The 25,500-nt window shown below is 45.6% G+C and overlaps 1 protein-coding gene across 3 annotated transcripts in view; it reads left to right on the forward strand.

Moving 5' to 3' along the window:
- The window catches only part of LOC117749660 (partitioning defective 3 homolog), a 309,108-nt gene that overhangs the window by 162,282 nt on the left and 121,326 nt on the right, over positions 1–25,500 (forward strand). For all 3 annotated transcript variants that reach the window (XM_034560341.1, XM_034560342.1, XM_034560343.1), the window contains exons 13-15: positions 5,712–5,900; positions 6,357–6,527; positions 17,567–17,714. In XM_034560341.1, coding sequence (XP_034416232.1) covers positions 5,712–5,900; positions 6,357–6,527; positions 17,567–17,714 — 508 coding nt within the window. The remainder of the gene's footprint in view (positions 1–5,711; positions 5,901–6,356; positions 6,528–17,566; positions 17,715–25,500) is intronic.

Below are 25,500 nucleotides of genomic sequence, written 5' to 3' on the forward strand. Positions count from 1 at the left end.
ATGTCTCTGAAATGACAGGGCTCTGGGATCCGGTAGGTACGGTCCCCAACGCGTTACCATGGCACCAAAAAGCTCTTGCACATCTCCAAAAAGCTTCCTCTTGGGCACTTTTTCCAAACTGTCTTACTCCCAGCACTTTCCCCCCTCCTTTCTCCCCTCTCTGTTCTCTCCTTGCTTATTGTTTATCACTTGCACCTTTGATTTCAAGAATGCTGATGAGTCCTTCCTACATTATTAATGTGGCTCCTATAGAAAGGTTCTCTGATCGGGAGTGCAGAGTTCAGGAACATGCTCGGGCCGTAATCAAAGTTAATGCTGCCGAGCGTGGTCCAAGACAATGCCAGCCCGGTTAACGATTTCCTAGCGTGTCTCGTCGGCGCCACCTGTTTTCATTTAGCACTTTTCAGCAGCTGTTCCCATAATTACGCTTGCTGTCAGCGCAGAGAACGGGAGGGGCGCACCGCAGCATTGTGCTACGCCGATAAACAAGGTAGTTAAAGGCCACTTATGGCGACACAGTCACTCTCCCGAAGGGGATTCGGCGTCTGTTTCCAGATCACATAATGGCACAAAGTGTGCATGTGCAGTTGGACATAGCAAAGCGCTTTTTATCCACCATTAGCTTGAAATGAGAGGCATCTGCTTCATGATGTGCGTCTATACTGGAGTTCCGCTGCAACGCCTTTGCAAACATCCCCAGTTGCCAAGTACACTTAGAAATTCACTTTCTAACATCCAGTGTCAAGACAACCCCGAGTACGAGTTGGCCATGCTGCGTTTGCAGTGATGTACATAGACCTGGCCTCAGATACCCTCATAGAAACAGACTTTGTGCTTCTAATGAGCTAAATGAGCCTTCTCATTAGAAAATCCCCAAAGGGTAACAGTCCCAGTTTGTCAGCGCTGAGTCAAAATGGGTTTGATTAGCCAGCGAAGAACATGTAATGTTGGTTCACAAACACTTAAGACCTGCCACTGCCAGCAGTGCACTTCATGCCCCTTTGTGCTGTGTAAAAGCATCCCCTCTCAGCCCCTCATTGTACCTGAATTTAATTTGTTTTAGGATTACAGGTATTTAATATTCGTCCCCCTTTGTCGGAAAATGTTGCGAGGAGAAACACCGCCAAAAGGAATTTTTGTTACAATACTTATCACGCATGCACCACTTTTGCAATTACACCCATGGCTGATTTCTTTTAGCCCTTTTAAATTCATTTCCAATGACCTTTATGTCGCCAAATTGGGCCAAGTGTGGAGAGAAGTTTCCAGCGGTGTTAATTGTTTTAGGCAGTGATGTGCGGAGAACTCAGAGTTATGTGTGAATAGATGTAATTGTGATTCATTTGCACTCTCTGTTCCTTTCTCCCGTTGCATCTCACTCGTGCTTTGCCCGCTGCTCAGTGTCTCTTGACACACACATCCAGCACACCTTTCCTTTTAGCACGTGACACGTGGTAAGCGAGGCAGAAACAAAACCAAAAAAAAGGGCCCATTAAGCAGGCGGGGCTCTTTTGTTGGACTGATGAGCAACACTTTCCTCTGTTCACCTGCTTGTGTCCCTGCTCCAATGCTGACTCTATCGCCCAGGACAATAGACTGAAATTAATGGGTGCTTCCCCGTGGCAGTGTTAATTAATAAAGGATTTAATCGTGTAATGGACTGTCACCGCATGGCTGTGTCAGAGAGAGAGAGAGAGAGCAAAAAGAAAACGATAAGGGCTTCTTTTGTAATGGTCTGTCATACTCATACTATTACAACCACTCTGCTTAAAAATGGCTCAGCATCAACCTTTATGATTGGTACCCGAGTACAGCGCAGCACCTTTTATGCACCAGGCAACATTGCATATTTGCAGCCAGCCGTGGCGTCTTTCGATTAAGTCGTGACTTTGAAACAAGCGTAAAACAAACGATGCATCGCCAACAGGCACACTCCCTAGATGTCTTCCTGTCAAACAGGGAACGACACTTGTATATATAAATATACTTATATAAATATGATGTGGCTTGACCAGGACCACTGACCAAAACAGGATGGTTTGATTGATGAAAGTTGTACAAAACTACGTTACAATCTGAATGTGATTGAGAATATAATTGAATGAAATGTGACTGAACACAGAGTGTTGCCCCATACGCTGATGCCTTTTGGGGAGGCCCGTGCATACAGAGAGTCTGATGCCTTCTTCATAGCACACTGGGCCCTCTCTTGCTCTCCCTGTCTGGCCACATTCTGGAAATGCAAACAAATGGAATGGAAAAACCAGTTACAAATATGTGTCTCGCATTAAATGAGCCGCTAGTCGCGAACGTGCTTCAGCGTTTCTTACATGACGAAGAGCTAATACACGCCAGAAAGTCAGGTGGACTTAAGCTCCCTTGGATCTTGGATCTTAAATTTGACTTCCTTGGTGCTAAACCTGTTTTCCAGCCACCTTTCCCTGCAGCAGCGTGGATGAATAGAAGACGAGATGACGTCATGTTTGGATTTACTTAGCAAGGAAAGTGTGTAATGCGTAAGGCGACTCGTCCCTTCTTAACGTCAGATGTAGACGTATCGACAGTCCAAAGAAGTCAACTTCTTTGCATCCTGACTGAGGTTCCCATCATATGTGTTTCAGTTTCCCTATCAAATCTGAATGTGATTCTGTAGTTTGAGTTGGAAAACCTCACGGGGGACAATATAACCTCAAAAGTGTGTTGTTAAATGAGCGAAGCCAAGTGTCTTCCCCGTCAGGTGCAGTGTGTTGCTGGCTCTAGCAGTAGGGGTGGAGGTGTTGGAGACATTCAGCCATCATTAGTGTGTGCAGCTTCCCGTGGAGAACATTTTTGAGACCATAAGTGAGAGAAACTGTTAGATTTGAGACAAACATGTTGTGCCCAAAATGTTGCACTTAATAATTTGAGACGGTGGCGCTTTTTAGATACAACTTTTTCCTGGTGCTTTTTTTATGTAAGCATGGAATCGTTTCATTGTTTTTACGTCAGCTCATCCTTTGTGTCAGTCACTTTTGTTCTCTCCGTCCCAGGTGCATAAACGGGGGCTGAGCGTGGAGCCGTGAGGTGACTTCCTTTCTTCTCCTGTTCAGAGGCAGTTGAAACCGGCCCTGCCTGAGCTGAATCGGTGCAGCGAGGCCTGTCAAGCAGCCTGACAAACTCATTCTTGGCTAGCGGCGCTTGTTCCTGTCTGATGAAAATGTTACACTGCTCTCTCATTCTCTGCCTCGGCCCGCTATTCCCGGAACACAGCTCTGAGTGGGTGGTTATTGTGTCATCATTTTGGAGGAGAGGATGCGCACACACACACAGAGGCTCAGAGTGTGTGTCCAAAGTACTTCTTTTTTATCCAATGTATTACTATCTTCATCTGCTGGGCTAAAAGCCTCTCCGGGGACATAACTCACAGCCATTATTTATTAACTGTATTTTGATAAAACATCTTCATTAAAGATAAAGACTGACTGCCGATGACGCACAAGGCCATTCAACCACGAGCGCTCTTTTCCGAATGGACATTGTGTGTTGACTGTGTTGCTTTGGAAACCAACTGATCACATTCCACCAGTTGAGTTAAGGTTGCCTCAATATAACCGCTGTCTTAAGAAGCTGGAAGGAAAACATTGTTGTTGCATTATTATTATTCACACTCTTTCAGTCCCCTATCCGCTGCATCCGCTTTTGGGGAGTTTTTTTGTGAGGTCCTGGGACAGGGATGTCGTATGTGTACAGATTGTAAAGCCCTCTGTGTCAAATTTGTGATTTTGGGCTATACAAAATAAACTGAATTGAATTGAATTGAATCCCGCCGTCTGAGGGGAAGCGAAGGGTCACTTCCCGACAAGAGCCGCTGATTTCTGTCATGGAACGGGGAGGTGTTGAAAATGCAACGCGATGCAAATGGATTCCAGCGGTGTGAACGTAACGCGGGTCCAGTCACGGACAAAGCCCGGTTGGCGTGTCGTACGGACAGGTGTACTGCCATTTTGAAGACAGGAGAAGAAAAGCAGAGAGAAAAGAAAAGAAGGGGACACATAGGAGGGCCGTCTGGAGAATAGGGGCTCAGTCAGAGGGTGTTGAAAAGAGCCTCCACCTGAACGCACCGCTGCGTCCTAATAACTACTCGGCCTCCGGAAAACCCCACCTTATGCTGTGTCTCTCCCTTTTTTCCTCTGCTTCACTCTTTATCCGAGCAGCTGTGAAGGGCACACACCTGGCTGCCATCCATCTGGCTGTGTGTGTGTGTGTGTGTGTGTGTGTGTGTGCATGCATCTGTATTTATGTGAGTCTATTTAAAGAGGTCCTGTGCCGGCTTTCTGGGGTTGATTGCTCTCACCGCCAGTATTGTTCATGTGGATTTGGCTGCCATGGCAATGACTACGCACGTACAGTGCAATCTGGCCAATCACATTATGACAGCGCTGCTCTCAAGCTTCCTGCCCGTGATCGGACAGTCCTCAGCTCCTATCTGCTGAGGTGCCCTTGAGCACAGCAACACACTCACAAGAACTGGAGTGTTTGCAGCTCAGTGGCCAACAGCAGAAGCCTGTATGTCTGAATGAAAGACTTGTTACATCCTCTTTGAAATTAAGATTAATTTGTTCCAACTGTGGAGGAAGAACAACTGTGGACTGAGATCAAAGCGTTTGGTTTTCAGCACATTCACACTGCTGCAGTATGTCGGCCATAGCTCAACAATCTGAACGGAAATTATTCTCAAACATTCTTAAATCTTAGTCAACATAGAAGAGAAAGTGCCAGTTCCTTGATGCCTCTTGTGTTTTAGCTTTCTCTCACACCTTTTCTCCCTTTCCGTTTGGCTGCAAGTGGGAAGTGAAATGTATGAATGCTATTCCTTTTTGATATTCGTTTACAGATGCTCTTTGGCAGATGCCAGTGGAGATTGTCAGAAAAGTGACTGGGGTGGTGGTTGTTTGTCGGCCTATTATCCAGCTGATTTGATCGTGCCGGGTGTACAACACTCAACTCTCTCACACCTCTCTGGCAGCTGGCATGAACCATTTATTTCTGTGTGCACCATGCATGAAGGTCTGCAGCACAAGCCTTGCAACTAAACGCTACTATGGTAATCTCCAACAAAAAGGCCCGTGGATCGCACGGGGGAAGGAGGGTCGGGCTCTTAACGTGTCACAAATGATGCTTCAAAGGGGTGTTGTTCAAAGGGAAGCCACTGTTGTTTGAGCGCCAAATTGCTACCTGGCGCTATCAAAGTTCCCACTGTGCCCACTGTTCCCGCGCCGAGCTCATAGCGGTGGAAAGGAATTAGCGGCGCTCGGCTAGACGGTACGGCCAATTGACGATGACAGCCCCGAGATATGTGACATGCTTGCCATCCATTCGCTTTCTTCTTCTGCAACCCTCATCTTTCCCCTCTTTATCTTGTCTCCCATTTTCTTGTCATTCACCATCCCCGTTCTTTCAAGTTTTGGTTCCGCTAGTTTCTGTTGTCTTTTTTCTTCTTCTACTTTTTGTATTCCCTTTGTTTTTCTGTCCTTTCACCAGAGTTAAAGTTAGATACTTCACACAGAGATTTTGAACTTGTTGGGCTCAATAACAGTTTGCCAACTTTGGTTGGTGTGTCATCAGGCTGAGAGACTCTGAGCCGTGTGCAGATGTCTCTATTAGCATCGGCAGTGCCACCGCCATGATAATTATGCACTTTCTCTCTCCTCCTCTGTCCTTCATACCCACAGCATTCAGAGGAAGAGGACATGGTGTTAACCCCAGACGGTACACAAGAGTTCATGACCTTTGAGATCCCTCTGAGTGACTCAGGCTCGGCAGGCCTGGGGGTCAGCGTCAAGGGTAACCGGTCCAAGGAGAACCACGCGGACTTGGGCATCTTTGTGAAATCCATTATTAATGGAGGGGCTGCTAGCAAGGCAAGTAACTGCTCCCACCCTCTTACGCTCTGAGCATGACCTTGTTTTACTTAATTCAATGTTTTTGCTGCAACTCGAGGACCTACAAGTAAGAACATGTGGTGGACTACTTTCAAATCCTTATCATGGGGATTCTGAAGTGGTTTCTTGATGTTAATGCTGCTGAAGTGGCATGATGTGAAGGATTTTCTTGTGGCTACAATGTGAAATATAATATTATATCCTTGACAGTTACATTCAAGTGTTCGTAAATATACATCATTAACTTACATTTGAATAATGTAAGTTAATGAAATGAGAAAGTGTGCATGCGATTGCTGCAATCGGGTCTCAGGAGCCGCTGCTGAATGTACACGTTGTTCCTGTTCAACTCTAGCAATAGCAGTATTCAGGAGAATTTGATGCAAGTGTTCTAGAGGCGAGATCTGATTTTCCTCTGCCGGCGTTTGTCTGCAGGATGGCCGTCTACGGGTCAACGACCAGCTAATTGCAGTCAACGGGGAGTCACTGCATGGGATGACCAACCAGGACGCCATGGAGACACTGCGCACATCCATGTCCGTCGAGGGCAACAAGCGGGGAATGATTCAGCTCATCGTGGTCCGGCACGTGTCCAAAAACAATGAGGTAACCTAACAGTCAGGGAGGAGTCACACTGATGTGCTAGAGACTAATTGGCATTACAAGGAGATGTATTGAATATTTCGTGAATCAGATATTAGTATGAGCTAGCACATCTCCATCACGGACCTTACGTTTCACCCCCCTCATGTGCACATTCAGTGTATGGCACATGATGTAAACACACACACACACGACAAACACTTGCATGAGGACATGTTGAATGCAGAAGAGAGATAGCTACATCTCAACTGCACTGGATGATAAATGAGAGTAGATTTCCTCGAGGTTGCCACTAGCCCTAATCTACCCCCCATAGGTTGTTGTTGCTTTGAGATAGCTAAAGGAGACCTTTATGAAGCAACCACACCACCATGCATATCTTCAAACAGTCCCATTTCCTGTGTGAGATACCGTCTCACAATCCCCCCCCCCCCCCCAGTTCTCTGTGTGACTTTCTTTGCCCACCGTGGGCCTTGATATGATATCTAAGAAGTGCTTCACTGAGTTATGATTGACAGGCCTGCGGAATAACACTGTCGGATAGGCAGATAAAGGAATGTGCATTTGGCTAGGTGGTTATTTTTCATTAGGCAACAGTCACGAATATTGTGGCGTGGGCCTCTTGAAACTTCTAGAAATGCCCATTGTGATACTGAACTAATCCCTTTCTTTGAGAGGAACTGTTTTCTTTCACATGACGGAGTAGAAACCAGCGTGAGTTCGCTCAATGCGATATGCTAAGCACAGTGTGAGTGTATTTCAGGATTTGTGGATTCATGTGTGAATACAACACACTTGTGCACGTTCACACTCGCCCTGCAGCCAGAGGTTGTAGATCAGGTTTGATTAGTGTTGCCGTGACTCTAATTGGACCCTGTGTCCTGTGGCTTTGTGTCAGTTTGGAGTACCCCGCTGAGCCCCAGTCCCCGCTCTCTGCCCTTCACCCTCCCTACAAGCCCTCACCCTTCCCTCTCCCTCTCCCTCTCTCTCTCCCTCTCTCTCTCTCTCTCTCTCTCTCTCTCTCGCTCTCTCTCTCGCTCTCTCTCACCACACGTCACCCCCTGACACCCTGTGTGCTTGTTTTTCTTCTTGTTATAATGTCAGTCCCCCCCCCCCCAACATGTGGCGCTCCATAGTTTGCCAGGTAGAACATGGGATGTAAACAACCAGGGACTGGGTTTGAATTCTCACAGTAACATTGTGGCATTACTGTTGAGGACTTCAAAATGTGCACGAAAACAGAAACAAATTAATTTTTATAAAACTCCTCACAAGCTGTTGTGAAGTGAGTCACAGAGGATAGCAATTTGTTCTTATATTTGTCCAAATACTCAGTACATTTTGAAAGCAATCACTGAATCAGATGCTGGTACAGCTGTCACAGGATGAAATGATTGAATGGGTTATCTTTCTGTCTACCAGGGTCAGCAGAGTCTTTCACAGCTGGTCCTCACAGTAGCCATGTGCGTTGTTTACCATTTATGTTGATATGTTTATTATCATTATTAGGTTTTTGGCTGTGTTGCCCACTTGATGACTTTCTTGCGACATTAAACAACTTTTGGAGCTAGTGCTGTGGGCTCCTTCAGTTGGAAAAGAGTCTGCAGCACTGAGCTGGGTGTAAAAATAAAACAATGCTGCAGTGTTAACCTTTCAGTGCAGTAACAGCCCTCCGTGATGATATTATGAACCACCGGGCAATGTCTTTGCATCTCACAACCCTTGAGATTAATGAATGTGACTCCAACTGAATTGGATTATGTGACACCGTGCCAGCGGTACCTGAAGCACCACCTCCCCCACCACCAATGCAGACCCATGCATTTTTTAAACACAGGGCTATTCTCGTTCTGCACAGCTTTCCCTTGTCTTTCTGCCTTACCCCCCGCCCCCCTTTTAAAAGTAGGGGAGAGGACACACGTCCCTCCAGGGAAAGCTCAGCCCCAAGGTTCAGTGAGCTCTATCTCTTCGGTCCAGTCACTCTGCTGTCCTCTTTAATCCCTCACCAGCAGGCAGACAGGTAGGCACAGTGACACTGAGCAGACAGTTAAGGTCACAGACAAACATGTATATTGTCCTTTTATCGGTGGAATGATGACAATTTAACATGATTACATTTTTGATCCATTTCAAATAACAATTTAAAAATACATTTTGACTAGTGTGTATTTAAGTTTTCACTGAAACATCAGTCGCTATGAGACAGCGTATTGGTGTGTTGCATAGAGTGTGTGAAACAAAAGGAGAAGGAGATGTAACCGCGCATCTTAGATTCCATCCATTAACCTCCCATCACAGGTTATATTTAATACACCGCTGGAGATGCAGCGTTTACAGGAGGCTTAGTGGTTTGAAGTGGGACATGAATTCACCAAAGGAAATTTAAATACACTCAGAGTGGAGAAAAGAAGATTGTAAATGAAGGATTTAAGGTCAGTTGCGAACCTCTAATAACAAAAAAGAAAGGCGGAAGTTAAATGTCGACACAGGCTCCCGGCAGTTACAACCGCCTCCTCCCCTGCTCGGCTGTGTTGGTCGGGTAAGATATGTGGGGAGCCCACACCAGTTTGCCACTGTCAGCCAGCCGAATGGGACCGAGCACTGGAGGCCACCATTGAAATGAATCAGATCCATCACTGTCTGCAGGGGAGAGGAGCCGAGCGGCACAGCCTAATGCGTCGGGAGGAGGGAGTGTGGGCTTCGATGGGCACAGCGTATATATATCCAGGCCACCCCACTCCATGAAAATAACATTGATTCCACCGTTGCTCGGCACTGTGTGCTAAAGTACGATCAACTTATCTAAGAAGAGAGAGAGAGAGAGAGAGAGAGAGAGAGAGAGAGTTTAATGAGGCAACTGAAAAAGCAACGCCTGTCACTCATGGATACAAACATGAAACACCTTAATGGAAATGTGAAATGTGACACTCTCATTGTGTGTCAGGGATATGTGACCGCTCAGAGTAGCCTCTCCACAGGCATGCACACACAAAATATATAAACCCAGCAACAACATACACACACACACACTTCCAAATATTGCTCAAAGTCTCCCAGAAGCCCATTTACTTCCGGCAGAATTGGGTCTAGATTCATCCAGGCATATCCTCTCAGTGGCTCAGACAAATGTTTCAATAAGAGGGTTCATGGCGCTGGTGATTACGCCCATGTCTGAGGTAGAGTACCTGGTCTATTTTGCTGCCAATGAGTGGCCTTTGCCTTGGGTTAAAACAAGATCATTGTTTCCCCCCCGACCTTGGAAGAAATACTTCAGCATGATTAAAGATACATTCAAGTCTAACAAAGCAGTGTGCTTTATGAGGACTATTTTTACCTCAGCACAACCTCGGAAGTTCCCCGGGAGACTGATTCAAAATCTGCAATGTGTGGACTCTTATTGCTCCTAACCCAGCCTAAAAATACAAGTCTCAATTTGTCGAGGAAGACTCTTAGTCAACCAAGTCGCAGGATAGCAATGAGGCGAAGTAGCAGACAGTCAAAAGCAACGAGAACAAAGTCAGAAGTGTTGATGAATCTTAAATAAGCAGTCCTAGTACTAATGCCTTGTAATGCATGAGATGTGCAATCAGAAAGGTAGGCAGAAAAAGCAATTCATAACATTTCAAATATGCTTAGCACTCACACAAACACAGACACACACCCTCCAGACACTCCGTACCGGAACAATTACTTTTCTCCTGTGTTCTGGTTCCACAGATAGCCCATGTTTGAAAAACTACCCTTCTGCCCCAGATAGTCAGACGATATGATTGGTCGATGGCAATTAGTTTGAAGCATTATAATTGCATGGCTGCTTCAGAGCCTGTTTAATTTCTCCTTCTATATCGGAGTTCTATTAATATAACGCCACATGTGTTTAAGCAATTAAATTTATGAAAAGTCATTTTAATTCCATTCATTATTTTTCTTTTTTGTTTGATTCCACTCTGGTTCTCTATCATTCTGGTGCAAAGACACAAAGCCGAAGCCCTTTGACTGAATGGAATGCAGATCTGTTCCAGTAGTTTGGTTATTGTAAGTGTGCCCTCCATTGTTATTAGTTTCTTAAAGATGTACATTTATTCAAGGATGCTGATATCTCGTGATTCTGTACCACCCATCACCGTTCTTTTTATTTCATTTCCTTGCAATGTGTCGCACAAATGTAGGAGTTTTAGAGGTGTAGACTGCAAAACAAAAGGGTGATCAGTTACACTACTGGTTCATTGAGATATATACCTAGTTTATTAAAGCTGCGGCTAAAACAGACCAACCGACCATTATGTGGGCAGAACAAAGAAGTCGGTTTATCACGAGACTTCATCAGAGCTCCTTTCAATCCTGCGAGGATTATCAGAAAATTAAACTAACAGTATATGTGTGGAGATTTAAAGTGTTGTTATGCTGAGCATAAAAGATAGATAAAGATGGATTTTATGTCTGAGCTTATGTCTGAGACACTCCCCCACCCGCCGCTTATGAACTTTCACTCAGTGGTGGATGTTTGCTTCTGTCTGTCGCAACAGCCATGGCCGTTTATGACGAGACCAAGATATTTATCTCACCAGCATCTAAAAGCAGACAGGCTGACGATAAGCGCGCTCGCGTCTGGGTTTCATGTCTCGGATTTGAAATTCATGGCATGACACACGCGTACACACCCCATCCGTGCATTTGTGCTGTTATTTACGGCCCAGATCTCCAGCCAGACATCGACTGCTTTTCTTATTTTGACGGACCGGCTGTCTTGTGTTTGTTTGTTTTTGTTTTTTTTCCTACCCGTTGTCCTTCTTGACAGCACTACGACAACTTGCCAATGAAGCGGCGTTTCAAAGACACACGCCTCACCACCGCCTCCCCGTCTGTGTTGGGGACTCCTCGCTCTTCTGCAGACTGAGTTACATTTCACAGTGTTCTATTTTTACGCCGCGCAGTCCTCATGATTAGGCACGAGACGAAGCTCATGCCTAAGGACGGCAGAGCTATCACTGGAGTCCTTTCACTCCAGACATTTCTTAACTTCACTTTCCATTTGTGCTTGTCTCAGCACAGCTTTCTGTCAAGACGTAAGTAAACGTAAAGCTTTTATGTAAAGCTCTCCCCCCCCCCCCCCCCCCCCCCCCCTCCCCCGCCTTTGACCACTTGAAAGACTTTCCAGTCCAGCAACCCCAATCATGCAAATGCCTTGTGGGACAGGGAACCACTGCAAAGTTGCTCAGTGCGTTGAGTCACCTGAGGAACTTGTTTCTGGTTTTCTCATTTCCATAAGCCGCTGACACAAAACCACATTTATCGAAATGTCCGTCTGTGTCCCGTGTTCAGCATATGAACCACCAGTGATTGACATTTACTACACTGCTGAGGCTTTGATATGCATGACAGCAAATTAGCATCATCTTTACATATACAACAATAAGTGGAATGAAAAATTATGCAATTTACATATGATAAAAATGACCTCTTTTAAAAACAGCTTGTTTTATCTGAGGCCATGTGCTCTTTTATAAAGACCCACTATGGATCACAGCATACTCTTCTATTTTACAGCTATCCATGAGGGAACACGGTCAGGCTGAAACACTGTTTTATTATTGATGGGAAGAAGCAGCGAGGGGCACAGGAGAAAGATCAAAGCACTTCATTCCCCGCGCTCACCTTTGCATTCTTGCATCATCGGAGCTTGCAGACGCAGTAGCTCAACTCTGTGGAGAGGGCGGATGGAACGGCTTATTCCGTATATATAAAAGAGCACCGAAGTAGCCTCCTCAGCATGCCAATGGCCTCGTTTGTAATCCACTCCAAAAAGCGTTGCTTGTTAGTCACTAAGAGGACGTTTATGCAAAGAGACAAGGGGGGGAGGAAGTGGCGGGCTCTAACAAAAGATGCTCACTTGGACGAGAGAGGGGCTGATCGATTGAGTCCTGAGAGAGCTATCAATCAGAGCCCCAGCCTAGTAAATTATGGTTTTATTAGTATTGAGCTGACCACTGCTGGGAGAGACCTTAACATTGAGATGCTGGCCCACATCGGGGGCTACAGAAAGGGAGGGAAATCTGTGTCGACCCCCCACCCCCCAATTTAATACGGACTGATTGAGGTCCAGTCAGATCATGACTTGTATGTACCACAACTTCCCCGCTGTCACGGCAAATAGCAGTGATTCATGGGAAGAGGACGCAGCCAGGGCACAAAACAGTGCACTCTGGGAAATGCAGTTTGCAATGAAGGGGGGACTAAATTGAGGGGAAGTTGATCGCAGAGCAGCAGAAATGCAATTCCAGCGCTGCTGGGCCCTCATTCCCAACCGGCTCTCTGAGGACTAACTCATTTAGGAACAGCAGCGGAAACTCAATAGGACCAATTGAGAAAATAATATATTGAATCTGGTGGTTGAGCGGGCTGCTCGGGCGTGGTGGAGGACTGTGGAGGGGAAGTGTGTGCTAAAAAAAACAGCTGTTTTTAAGCAACATATACAGTACCCAGGCACGTGAAAACATACACACATGCACGGATTCTTTTTTTACTGTGAACATGGTTAATATGAACAGAAAGAATAGTGGAAAAGATGTTAGCTGTACGAGTGACTGTTAGAGCAGACAATAGGCTTGTGTGATGAATTGATGATGAAATAACTTTGTTAAGAGAACATGTCTTATAAAAAGGGAATCATGAAACCATCTCATTTTATGTTGAAACATTTTCCTCTGCAGCACAAAATGAAAGAGTTTAATATGGTGTATAAGCCTTCAATATAGCTCACGCCGTCAGCTATCAGGCTCTCCGTTGACATGTTGAGAGCTTTTTAGCGTCAATCAGAAATGCTCCCAATCTATGATCTTGCACCTTTAGGCTGCATGGTATACGTGTTGATGTTTTTAATTGATTTTAATCTTTAGCCACGCTACAAGCACGATTATATTGATTTTAATGTTGGTCTATCAGTTGGCCGGTCCACCAGTTTGGTCCATCCTGGCATATCCCAATAAATATTGCACGAATCACCATAGAAGAGATACAACAGTGGCATCCTCTGTATCTCTGTGGGTGTGTTGCATTGTAACTGACATACTCTGCTGTGACTGGACAGAACTGCAGTTCTGTGCACAAAGAAGTTTCCTTTATTTTTGCTGCTGCCCAGTGTGTCTGCTTAGTACAGAATAATTTAAGTTTCTGTCTTTTTTTAAATGCAGCATGCATTGTTGGCTCCTGGGACTGATCCACATCGCGGTCTTGTATCTGTGCCGGAGGCGGTCCTCACACCATTAGTGCAGCGGACCAGTAAACAACTCCGAACTTCCGTTTCTGCAGGAATCAAAGCGAGCGTGATTGGCTCTCGCCCCGATTGTTGCGCACATTGTGTTGGAGGACTTTTGCATAAAGTTGAGCTCTCAACTTCCCCCGGTAGTGCCACCGGCTACTGTTTTACATCTCTGTAGCGAGACACTTGTTATCTCTGTATTTGGAGAGTCAGCAGTGGTGGAATATTAACCCAACCAGATGTGATTCTCACATACTACTTTTGTGCTGATTCCCAATGTGCATGATGTTTTTTTGTGAAATTGAGGTTTTACTAAGAGGACCTGGGCACCCACTTTGGGAAGCACTGGCATTAGATGAGGCTCTAGGTGGATGTGAGAAGCTAATGAAAGTGGGGTATCTAGCCAGCAGCGAGGCGAGTTGTGCCTGGGGCGGGATGCAGCAGCTTAAGGATTGTAATTACAGCATTATGGTGGAGGTTGACTGGATTAGGGCCACAGCAACAGACTGAGACCAGGATAGAAGGCCAGGAAATGGCCACGGACGAGACATTATTAGCCATAGTTGACAGCTTAAGACCAGCCCCGTCAACACACTGCTTCTTCTCCCTCACTGACTTCTCAAGGTCAGGGAGATGCTGACGCACAGGCAAAAACACATTTGTGCAAGAGTCTACACACACACAGACACACACACACTCCTTTCAGAAAAATATCAGCATCACCTTGAATGCACAAACACACAGGCTTGCTTAGTGAGTCCAGCGGGAGCTGAGCAGCAGATGATCTTGACACAGTGCTCTGCCCTCTCCCTCAGTCAACATTATAATCCACTCTGAAAACCACGAGATTAAGTCAGATTAACCACACGATGAGGTGACGAGAAGCGCTGGTAAGAAAGGAATATAATCTCAACGAAGACGCTGAAAAAGTTAAAGGAAGAAGTTCTCTTTTGGACAAATAAGCACATTTTAACTAGATGTTGCTGTTCTTTTAAGATTTAAACATTGTGATACCACAAAGCATTTCCCTTTTTTTTTTTCCTTATGAGGCAATGATTGATGCTCGTATTTGATATCAATTCTGAAGATGAAATGTATCTGTTTCTGCTTGGGCATCAAAAGCTATTTCCTGGGAGAAGAACCAGATGCGGTATCAAATATCAGGTGATAACATGGAAATGCCACTGCTCGTCATGCACTAGTCAGTAAACATTCACAGGTCAGTAAACACGCACAAAGCATTAGCATGCACAGAGGCAGACTTAATTAATACTGGATACACAAAGATTAAATAGCTGCCATTGCCTCTGTGTTAAGTTGATTCCAAAGTCTATTTGCAATAGAAGCCAATGAATGCCTTTGAAAGGAGCCCGTTCGGCGCTCAGAGATAGAGGGAGACATTTACATAGTGGTCCTTCTCAGATCTCCTCCTCTTGACACATTCTATACATAATTTTCATATAATTTGGTCCTCAGCTGCTCTCTCTCTGTTCCACTCCGTCCACACATTTTCCCACCACCCCTTACCTGAGACACTCCATCTTACTTCTTTTCAGCTCGTGACAGATCCGAAGCAGATTAAAAAGTGCAGAGCGAGGTTGAGTAAAAGAGCGAGAGAAGCGGGTAAAATAAATCTTTATTTCGTCAATTTGAGCTTTATTGAGACTGAATAGCCCGTGGACAAGCTTTTTATTATAAGGCTGCCAGTGGTCGTGGCTCTGATTGTAATTGTGTTGACCCAGCCCCCCCCATTTCACTCACAAACCCCTCCTCACACCTCGCTCTTATCAACACGCTCTCCCGACAAAGTCTGGCATTCTCAACCGCATTAAACCTCTCATTTATATTAAATAACCGATAAGTCCCTCCAAGAGACGACTCGACAGCCCCCACACTGCACTTTCCTCCCTTTACAATCCCCCCTTTCTTGTTATTCCCCCCATTTGTTTACCCAAATCTCCCCTCCTCTTTTTCTCTCCTCCTTCTCTCCTGTCTTCCTGCTGTAGTTCAATCAGGGAGAGACCAGTTAGATAAAGAAAGGATGCATGTTTATTGTTAACAGATGATATGAAATGATGAAGTCTCAGAGTCTTTGGCGCTTGGACTCTGCGGGGAGATTTGCAATTGAGGGCCGACGCCCCGATCAGCAACGAGATAGATCCCCCCCGTGGAGTCCAGACCTGGTGGTGATGAGCTGATAGAAGGATGAGTTGATGAAGCTGATGGATCCGTGGAGACTGGGCGGAGATGGGGAGGTGGAGGGGTGCGTAACAGCAGCATGAAAGAACTGAAGGTAGAGAGACAGTCATATTTAAATGAGACAGCAGAAAGATGATTGGCTAGCCGTGTCATTGTTTCCGTGTGCTTATTGGATAGAGGGGATCAGCTGATCTGCGCAGCTGGTGTCATGATTGACGGCGCAGGACGATGACGGCAAGTAAACAATGAGTGAGCATGTGTGAGAAATGATTGGCAGATATATGAGGAATAGATGGCGGGCTGAGGGGTATGGTCTTCCTGTCTGAACTTGCGCTAGAGCTCCATTTGTTGTCTGATATTTTACTCCCCTTTCTCTTGGCCAGGGGCCAGCAGTGTTGTGCAACATCAATATTAGCCAGAGCCTCCTGGTTTAAAGCATGCTCGAGGTACAAAGTTGAACTGCGTAAGACTATCTAGCTTTAAGGGAGCTATCTGTAATGGGTCCTGTACAGGGAGTTCTTCTCCAGTGCCTTCCCCCGGCTGTCCACTGGCTACTACGAAGCATTGTGGGAAATAAGACCAAAGCCCAAGGTTCATTCTCTAACTCTCGGCACGTGGATGTGAGATTTATTTTCTCACTGACTCTTGCTGTGGCAGCTCTAGTGTCTCTGTCCTAAAAGAATCCAGTATTGGCGTTTGAAGACTGAGCACAGTATCTGCGCCCAGTGGTTCCAGAACCGCTAACCGTGTCTCTCCTGCCAAGACTGACACATGCACCGAGAGTACAGTGGGCTCAAAAACCAGCAGTGCGGCATATCGACCACATGGCAAATGTCACAAGTCCATTTACTGGGGTTCATTGTTAGAGACGGCTGTCTATCGGTCTATGGGAAATCCATGGAGCTTTATCCGGCTCGGACTTCAGCAGGAGCCGTTTCACACTGCTGAGCCAGAAAATACCCACGTAAGCCGAGACGGACGCTGTAGCCCCGGTTCCACGTTTCTGGAGTATTGATGGCATCACATCACGCAGACTCATTTCTTCTTCTGTGTCTGAATTTGTTTGTGTGTGTATAGCGTCCTGTTCCTGTGGTACACGCACACGGCACAAATGATCCGGAAATGACCATATCAAAATAATTTATATTTTTACATTTTTCAAATATCAGGAGGTTTTTATTTGCATCAACGCACATTCACTTTGGAATGTTTTATTATTTCAAAGGCACAATACGTCAGTCTCAATTTGATTTACAGGGCTTTTAATATACAGAATAACAGAATAAGTTATTCATGTTCTTTGATGCTGTAGAAAAGTTGTAGTAAATGATTGTAGTACTAATTAGTTTAAAAAAAAAATTATGTTTTTAATTATTGTCAGTTGGCAAACAACTTAAACAGACGACTATGTTTGAGAATAACTGACCCTTCAGTTGTGAATGTTTATTCAGACAATTGTACATATTGGCCATTTTTAAGAAAAATAACATTGTACAGCTGTGAACCAGACCAAATGGAACATTAGTTTGGCACTGTACCTATGTGTAAGCCACTGTCTGCTCTTCATCCCCCCCTGTTTCTGTAGGAAGCCCCTGCCAGCCCTCCGGTTCGTGAGCATCCTGTGAACTCTCTACTGGAAAACCACGAGCGCCGCATTTCCAACTCTGTGTATGAGACCATTGAAGACGTGGACAGCAACTCCCCGTCGCTAGCTAATATGATCGGACGCATTGGTGAGTCGCACATCAGTTCCTTCACCCTCCCTCTCGGCACCTTTGTATCTCTTTCAAACCCCTGACAGACTCCGCAAATTGGATTTCTTTCTTTTCTTTTTGTGCCGGTCACTCCCCAATCACATTGATAGGAAGTGTGGTTGACCTGCTGACCTGCTCATTGGATGTATTTGCCCTTAAATTGGTGCTGTCTGTAAACTGGAATACCCTGATCAATTTTAGCATCTACCCTAGCCCCCCTACTAGCTCCTTCCCTTTAACCCCCAACCAGCATCACCTTCAAAGCTTCATCCCCCCTCATTGCTCTGCATCCCAAGATGCGCTATTTCACTATTCAAACCTATCTGGGATTAACGTCACCCCCCCGATCCTCCCTGCCTTTACGCCACTCCTGACTGGTTTCACTCGGGTCAATTTCCATTTCACCCAGCTGACATCAGCGAGGTAAGATCGTCTCTTCAGGTGTATTGGAATTGGCAATTCAATCCTCGGTCCACCGCTGCTGTCATCTAAACATCGACGTACCCTTCACGCATTCAAACGCGCGCGGGGGAGGGGAGGTGATTGCATCAGTGTGGGAAGGGTTTGTTTGTGGAGGGCTAGGGGGGTAAGGTTCCCATGCACTTGTTTTCTCGTCTTCCCTTCCTATTCCCTCATCATCTTCTTCTCCCCCTCCCACATTTGTTTCTTTCTCCTCCTTTTTGTTCTTCTTTTCTCTCCACTGTCTCCCAGTCTCCTCTTTCACCTCCCACCTCGTCTAACTTCCACCCTCCTCTTCCCGGATGGGGTGAATTTGTAATCCGTCAATGATCTACACTTTCTGCCTTTCTCCCATTCATTCTCCCGTTTCTCTGCGATCCCCTCCCCACCGTCTGCCCCAGAGCGGTGCCACTCTGCCACTGATCATAGAAGATCTGAGGCTGTGTCAGAGGCATCTGATGGCTAATTAAGCCTCCAAATCAATAGGGCTTGACCCTGACACTCCCTCTCCCACTGTCTCTGTCTGCCCTTCTCTTTTCTTTCACTCTTTCATCGCGTCTTTCTCCTCCATCCTAAATCAAATGCGCTCCAATTGGTTTGGTTTTCCTCTCAGTTTGGCTTATTCATTCCACTGGCTTTTTCTTCAGCGAAGGCGTTTTCCAGAAAGCTGCTGTGATCATAAACTGTGGGCTCACTGATGGAAAAGTTTCTTACCATTGAAACTTCAAGGGCACTCAGCACTCATCTAATCCCGCGGAGTGGGTGTCAAATGAGCCAAGTGGAAAAGTTTTAGGGGAGTGGGGGGGGAGTGGGTGCTAAAGCAGCGAGGTATCACAGCGGAAGCTCGGCGGAGTCTCAGATCTTTGATGTTGCTTGTCTCGCAGTTCCTTTTCTTCCCTGTGTCGAGGCTGTCTCCGAGTCGTGGCCTCATTAACCCGTGCCTTCATGTTTCTGAATTGACACAATTCTGTTATTTAAATTTCTGATGCAGTCAGACTAGAGCAACAAAAAGCTGGCGCTGTGAGGTGAAAGGCCCCCCCCCCCCAAGTATGAATTAAAGCACGCCAGGTATATAAGTACGTCTTCTGCTGTCACGCAAGTGGCAATGACCTTGCATCTCAGTCACCACACAGAGCTAAGATCTAGTTAACTTTGATCAAATATCACAACATTTACTTTGAAAGCAAATAGCATCAACATTCATATTCATCAGCACGTGAATTGGTTGTTGTTTTTATTCCATTTCTAAATGCGACCGAAATGACTTTAGTTTGAATTAAGGCGATACATAAGCAGACATTGCAAGAACAACCAACATGTTCTGTGAAATGCACATTAAAAGTACATCACTGCAGGCTAGAGAGTGAGAGGAGATGTTTTCCACTCTCTATCTTATCCTGTATGTTATTTAAGATGGGCTCAGACATATTGCCTTGTGTGTGAGATGTGACAGTAATGGTTAGAGGACAGATGCTGGGATCAGTTGGGCAAGGTCAGGAAGCACACAGCCACCAGGGCTTGACTGACAGCTCGACGCGGAGTGTATCTAGACCTGCTAAATTACTGAATCGGGAAAGCCAGACATGTGGAGTCTGGGATATATGGTAGGGCACAGGTACAGCACAGTATGGTCATACCGACGTTGCATGCAAGCGCACACAGTGGCACACTCACGTACAACCTCTCCATCAGGTTAGGCTCAATTTCCACTGATCCACTGAATTCTCTAACCAAATCAGTTCCTCTCCTCTGCTCCATTATGCTGCCTTGGCTGCTGTAAGTGGACCAAAGCACAGAGGCAAAAGGGATGGAATGGCTTTGCTGCTCAAGAATTAAGAACTGACTTTGATCGTGAGTTATAGCAGATGGCAGCAAGTCAATACAGTAACATTGTAAACTACTATTTCTGCCGAACTATTGTTGTTATGCAACGCTGTCTATTTCCTCTTGAAAAAAAAAAATAAAACCAGCTGCAATGTCCTATGGCTGCTTTATCTCACCTCACCCAGGTATCGATCAGACACTATACCAGCTTGTCTACTCCCAACAGTCACAGGTAGCTTGCTGCCTTTCTTCTGAAACAGTGAGAACAGGTATTGGATCTGTGGGGGGATAGATATAATTAAATCAATTATATGAGTTGAGTACCATGGCAACAGCTAAGAAAAGCACCAAATGACGCTGGAGGGAGACAGGTGCTATTAAGCTGGTGTAGTACCATCATATCACATTGATTTTAAGGTTTGCCTTGAGTAGTGTGTTTTGGGCTGTCATTCAGAACAATCAGCTATGCGTGTACGTGTGTGCGCGTGAGTGTGTTAGTGTGTGTGTGGAAGTGTGTGCATGCGTTCAGCTCATCAGAGGTAATCCCAGTCCCCGTTTGCCTCAGTAAACCACGCGATGCTGTGGTAGTGTCAGCTTTAGATTCACACATGCACACACAACGCATCACAGCAGCGTGGCTGGAAGCTGAATCCACAGCTAGCAGGTGGTGAACATACAGAACGTTCTGCTCGACTCCCCCGCTCAAAGAAAATCTAATATTTTTCCTTCTCCAACCTTTTACCCTTGGGGTGAAAGGATCGGGAATCATCAGAGATGCTTTCCCTCTCAAAAGAGGAAAAACAGAAAGAAAAAAAAGGTGAATTAACCGAAAGGAAATATGGGCCTGAGTGAAACCTCCTGCATGTGCACAGTGGGACAGCGACAGCCGAGGTTTGACGCAAAGGTCGTTAGCATCACACCCGGCTTCGCCTACCGTTCTGTCTAATAGAAGAAGGGCGGCGGGGGCGCGGGGTGCACACGCTGGGGTGAAAATTGGGGCCCTCAGACTGACGCTCTTTTCTGTGGATGTGGCTGTTTAGCTGAGTGCCTGAGTCAGAACGCACACCACGGGGAGGCGAGGCTGTAGGTGGGAACCAGGCAAGCGGACACACGCTGTTGTCACACAGGAAAGGAGGTGTTCACAGGATGTAATGTGTGCAGTGTAGGTGACAGTGAAAAAAACCTGTGGACTTTGATCCAAATCCAAAATGAGTTACTGAAAGAAGTTTAAGAATGCAAAGTGTGGGCGATTTTTCCACCATTATATTTATTCATTAATAGGTTGAATATCCTAACATGAGCTGTCCCCCGACACTTTATTCTTCCCTAATGGTGTTGAAAGGGACAAGTCAAGACATTTTATAGAATATTTATGCCGGTTTAGTTTGTTTGCGTTATCGTGTGACTTTGGTGAACCAACTAAAGTCAAACAATAACCGATAGAGGCAGCGGTAGACCAGCAACTGCCTCTCCTGCAAGGTAGAATTACTCTTTTTTTTCAATGGCAAGATTATAGATGGCGGCTTCGGTTCCCTTACGGAAACATAGACTAGCAGTTTGATGGCGTTGTGAACATAGCAAGTACTTTGAGTGATATTTGATCTTTTTAGGTAGGACTTTCTTATCGGTGGCTAAAGCACGTTTTGCTGCTGCCCCCCTCCACGGCAGTACATTGCTTTGCTCCCGTGCAGTAACTCCCGTCTGCTCCTCCAAACTGCGGCTGTAGGTATTACACTGACTGGATAAGTACCTCATACAACTCTTTTACAACGCCCACACTATCCCTTTTAAGTGAGACTTGAACCTGCTGTCCCCTCACCTCCATTATTTCCCAGTCTGCAGGCTTAACCTTTCTGTATGCTCAGCCATCGGTGCAGCAGATGAGCCAAAGTGACCTCCCTTAACCAAATTAAGGGAGGTCACTTTGTCGCATGCCTCATTGAGGCATACATGGTGTTACCATGGAACATTCCCTCTTCTTGTGCTGACTGTTCCCATTTACTGTGGTCATTTGACCAAAAAGAGGTGTCTACGCCTTACAGATTTTTAACACATTCCCTTAAATCACATTTAAAGTCATGTTAAATTATGTAAAATGCAGTCATTTAGAACATGTTTTTGAAAATGCAATTTGAATGCACAAGCTCACTGAATAGGGCTATTTTTCACAGCAGACATTTTTTTGAAAAGGATACAAATGGCAGAAGCCTTAAAATATAGATGATAAAAAACTCTAATAGCGCCTTGAAAGTATTATTTATTTTTAGGTCCACATTGTCCACCTACACAGGTGCTTTGACCTGTCTCATTAAACCTCTTCCAAGGACTGTGTAGGTGTGTACAGATGGTGCTTTATTGGTATCGCTCCAACTTCCCCATTAGTTTGGTTGCACCTGCTCTGTTGAGAGAACTTTCTCCCTCATCATCCTGATTGGTCCGTGACGTTCGGTGACCTCACATATTTCCAGCATGTCAGTGCTCATGGACGTGATAACAGCCGGGCGAGTGTGCCGGTCAGCAATGCTACATTTCAAACATAGTTATTGTGGTTTTAAATTCCTGATTGAGTCTGAAAGGAACACATTGCAGCTAGAACAAAGAAGAGGAACGTGTCTGCTGTGAGGGATGATTAAAGATTGAAGCATCAGGTATTTGACTACTGGGATGTACACTACATTTGTATATGTATGCTAGAATGTATATCACTTGTACAGAAAGTGTATTTTCTTCTCAAGTAATTTTTCCCCTTATTCCATTACTGGAAGACTATTGAGCATTGATATTTGCTTTTTGCCTCTGAATCAAGCATATCAAATACACAGTATATCTTTGTCTTAAGTATGAATGTATAGCGTGCATCTCCCGAGTTTATAGCTTACATAGCGTTTGCTTGTGTGAAAGGTTGAGGTGGTCAGTAATGATATTCCCTGAAATGGCATTTGGATGGGAGGGCGGCTCTTCCTTATGCTGTTGATGATGCCAGAGAAGTGGTTAGTTTGGTTTGACGCCGTATGGACGATCACCTATCGAAGTAGCGACAGCATCTTGGCTGCATTATCAACGACCATTTTTTGCACTAAGCTGTAACCAAAATCCATTTTCCAAGCATACAGTGCCCGATAGTCACATCCTGTCAATATGTGGTGACAACAACTCCCAGCCCAGGACTCATTAGAAACTGCTTATGACCCTCTGTTCCTGGTTCCATGAGAATTACTGATTAACTCCACATGTCCCTGGCAGTCTCAGTGTTTAGTGTGCTTATTCTAATCCTACGGGTCTGATTCCTGATGTTGCATTTCTCTACAAGGAACTAAGGCATCGAGCAGATCGACTGAACGTTACGATCAATTGCATTGGCGAGGGGATCCCTCATGGTGGAATGCTGTTACAGGAAAGAGTCGCCTGGTTAGTTTGGTCATTTTGGGCTGGTGTGAAAGCTGTCAGTTGAATTCAGGTGCGGATCAAACAATGGGAAAGGGTTTGCATGAAAAGGATACGATTTTCCCTCTGGGCTACCGGCTGCAATCCGAAAGCCATGGCAGCCCGGATCATCTCTCCTCCAGTCAGATCAATAGGCCAAAGTGTCACTGAAGGAGGGAGGAAGGAAGAGAAAGAGTGTGTGATGGACAGAGATTGAGTAAAACGGCACATGACAAAGAAGATGGAGTGGGGCCATTAGCGTGACCTCTCACCTCACAGCGCAATGTTTCAACGGGCAACGCTTGGTCAGAGGGCAGAGACAGAGGAGAGTGAAACTCTGATCCGTATGGATGGATGTAGCCAGGTGGCCTCTGGAGCCAGGGAGTTCATCTGTCTCTGCCAGAGGGAGGACGGACATCTCTGCTTCCACACCATGGAGCAGCTTCCACACACTGGATGGCCACAGGGCAGCGTGTGCTTCACTATTCGGATTGCACTGCTTGAGCAGGTGCAAACGTGTCAAGTGTGGGGCATAATGCTGCATTCACTGGACGCAAAATGTTTTATCCCAAACATACAATATATGGAGTGGGTGGACACACTATAAAGACATGACTATTATGTGGCTCATTTCATCAAAGCATGAACCGAACAACATTTTTTTCCCTCAATCTCTGCATTTCAGAGATTTTTCAGCCACGGTCATCACACTGGGATCATGTTTGGCCTGCACATTACCGCCTCATGTTAAGCCCCACCCAACAACTGGTGTTTGTTTTTAGCAGGATGGATGGTGACTGTAACGCTGCTGTGGCGCTGGGTAGAGTGCGTCAGCATGACTCCTGAGAAGTTATCTTTAATTACAGTGTGACAAAGGCCACAGCAGAAACTCTTTTTCTCATCTGCATGGATGGCAAGCATGAATCAGAAGCTCCTTAACAAACACCAAATAGCAAACGAGCCAGCTCCTGTGAACCATTAATCCTAATTGGAGGAATATGTATCTCCATTTGGCCTCACGTACACATCTGTCAGATCTGTGCCTGCTGATTCGTTTGGGATGATATCGTGCTATTAATGTTTTGGTGGGAATGTTGCATTCCTCTCACAGACTGGGGGAAGGCTGCTGTGTTTTAAGGGTCGCAGAGGCTGAATAACAGCGTTGCGATTGTGGCCAAGATTGCGGTTCTGATTTTGGTGAGAACAATAATTATGTTTACTGGCTCTCCCAGGATTTTAGATGCTTGTGGTTATTTTTTTGTTGCGGTGCAGGCGAACAAAAAAAGCAAATGTTGGCTCAACATTAAGCTCAGATGACCTGCCCGGGAAAAAAAACACATAATGTAAACAAAGGGAAGACTACAAACAAGGCACTGAGAATGAATGCACCCATCATTTCATCAGCACTTGTTTGCACTTGGAATCATCTCTCTGTAATAAATAACCATAACTTTATACTGCCTCAGTCACCACCTAGTTCTAGCGAGCTGTCTCTGCTGGTACTGTCACCTGCCCCCCCCCCCCCCCCCCCCAGCCCCCCTGTCACCGACTGTGAGGAGCTGGTAAAAGGCAACGGTGTTAAAACAGTGAGTGAGCAGCACCTCGATGCGCCAAAACGCCACTGGAGGTGCTGAACAGTCTTCTTCCTCTCCAGATTATGCCCCCCCCTCTCTGCCTTTTGTGGCTTGTTATCTTTGCCAGTCAGGGAACCAATCGGAGAGTTATTTTCCTTCTCCTTCTACGTCCGTTCATACAATCTGCTTTGGCAACGTGTGCTACACTGACGCCTTGGTGGCGGGTGATTTCCCTTCATGCCTGACAGCTGCAGTAAAGCGAGTGCTGCAGTTTCTCTAATTATTTTCACCTTTCAAACCATCAGTTGTCCACCTCGCCGTTCATTGTGTGAGCGCACGTGTCCTTTGGAGGGAAGTGGAATGACTTTAACGGCTCTTCATCTGCAGAGCTGGCTACCTGTGTCAAGAGGTCCTGACTGGAAATATTTCATTAAGCTGTGAGAGGAGTTTCTAATTAAAAAGGTGTCCTCTGTTGGCGAAAGTGG

This window comes from Cyclopterus lumpus, chromosome 20 (assembly GCF_009769545.1).
Source record: "Cyclopterus lumpus isolate fCycLum1 chromosome 20, fCycLum1.pri, whole genome shotgun sequence".
Lineage (NCBI taxonomy): Eukaryota > Metazoa > Chordata > Actinopteri > Perciformes > Cyclopteridae > Cyclopterus > Cyclopterus lumpus.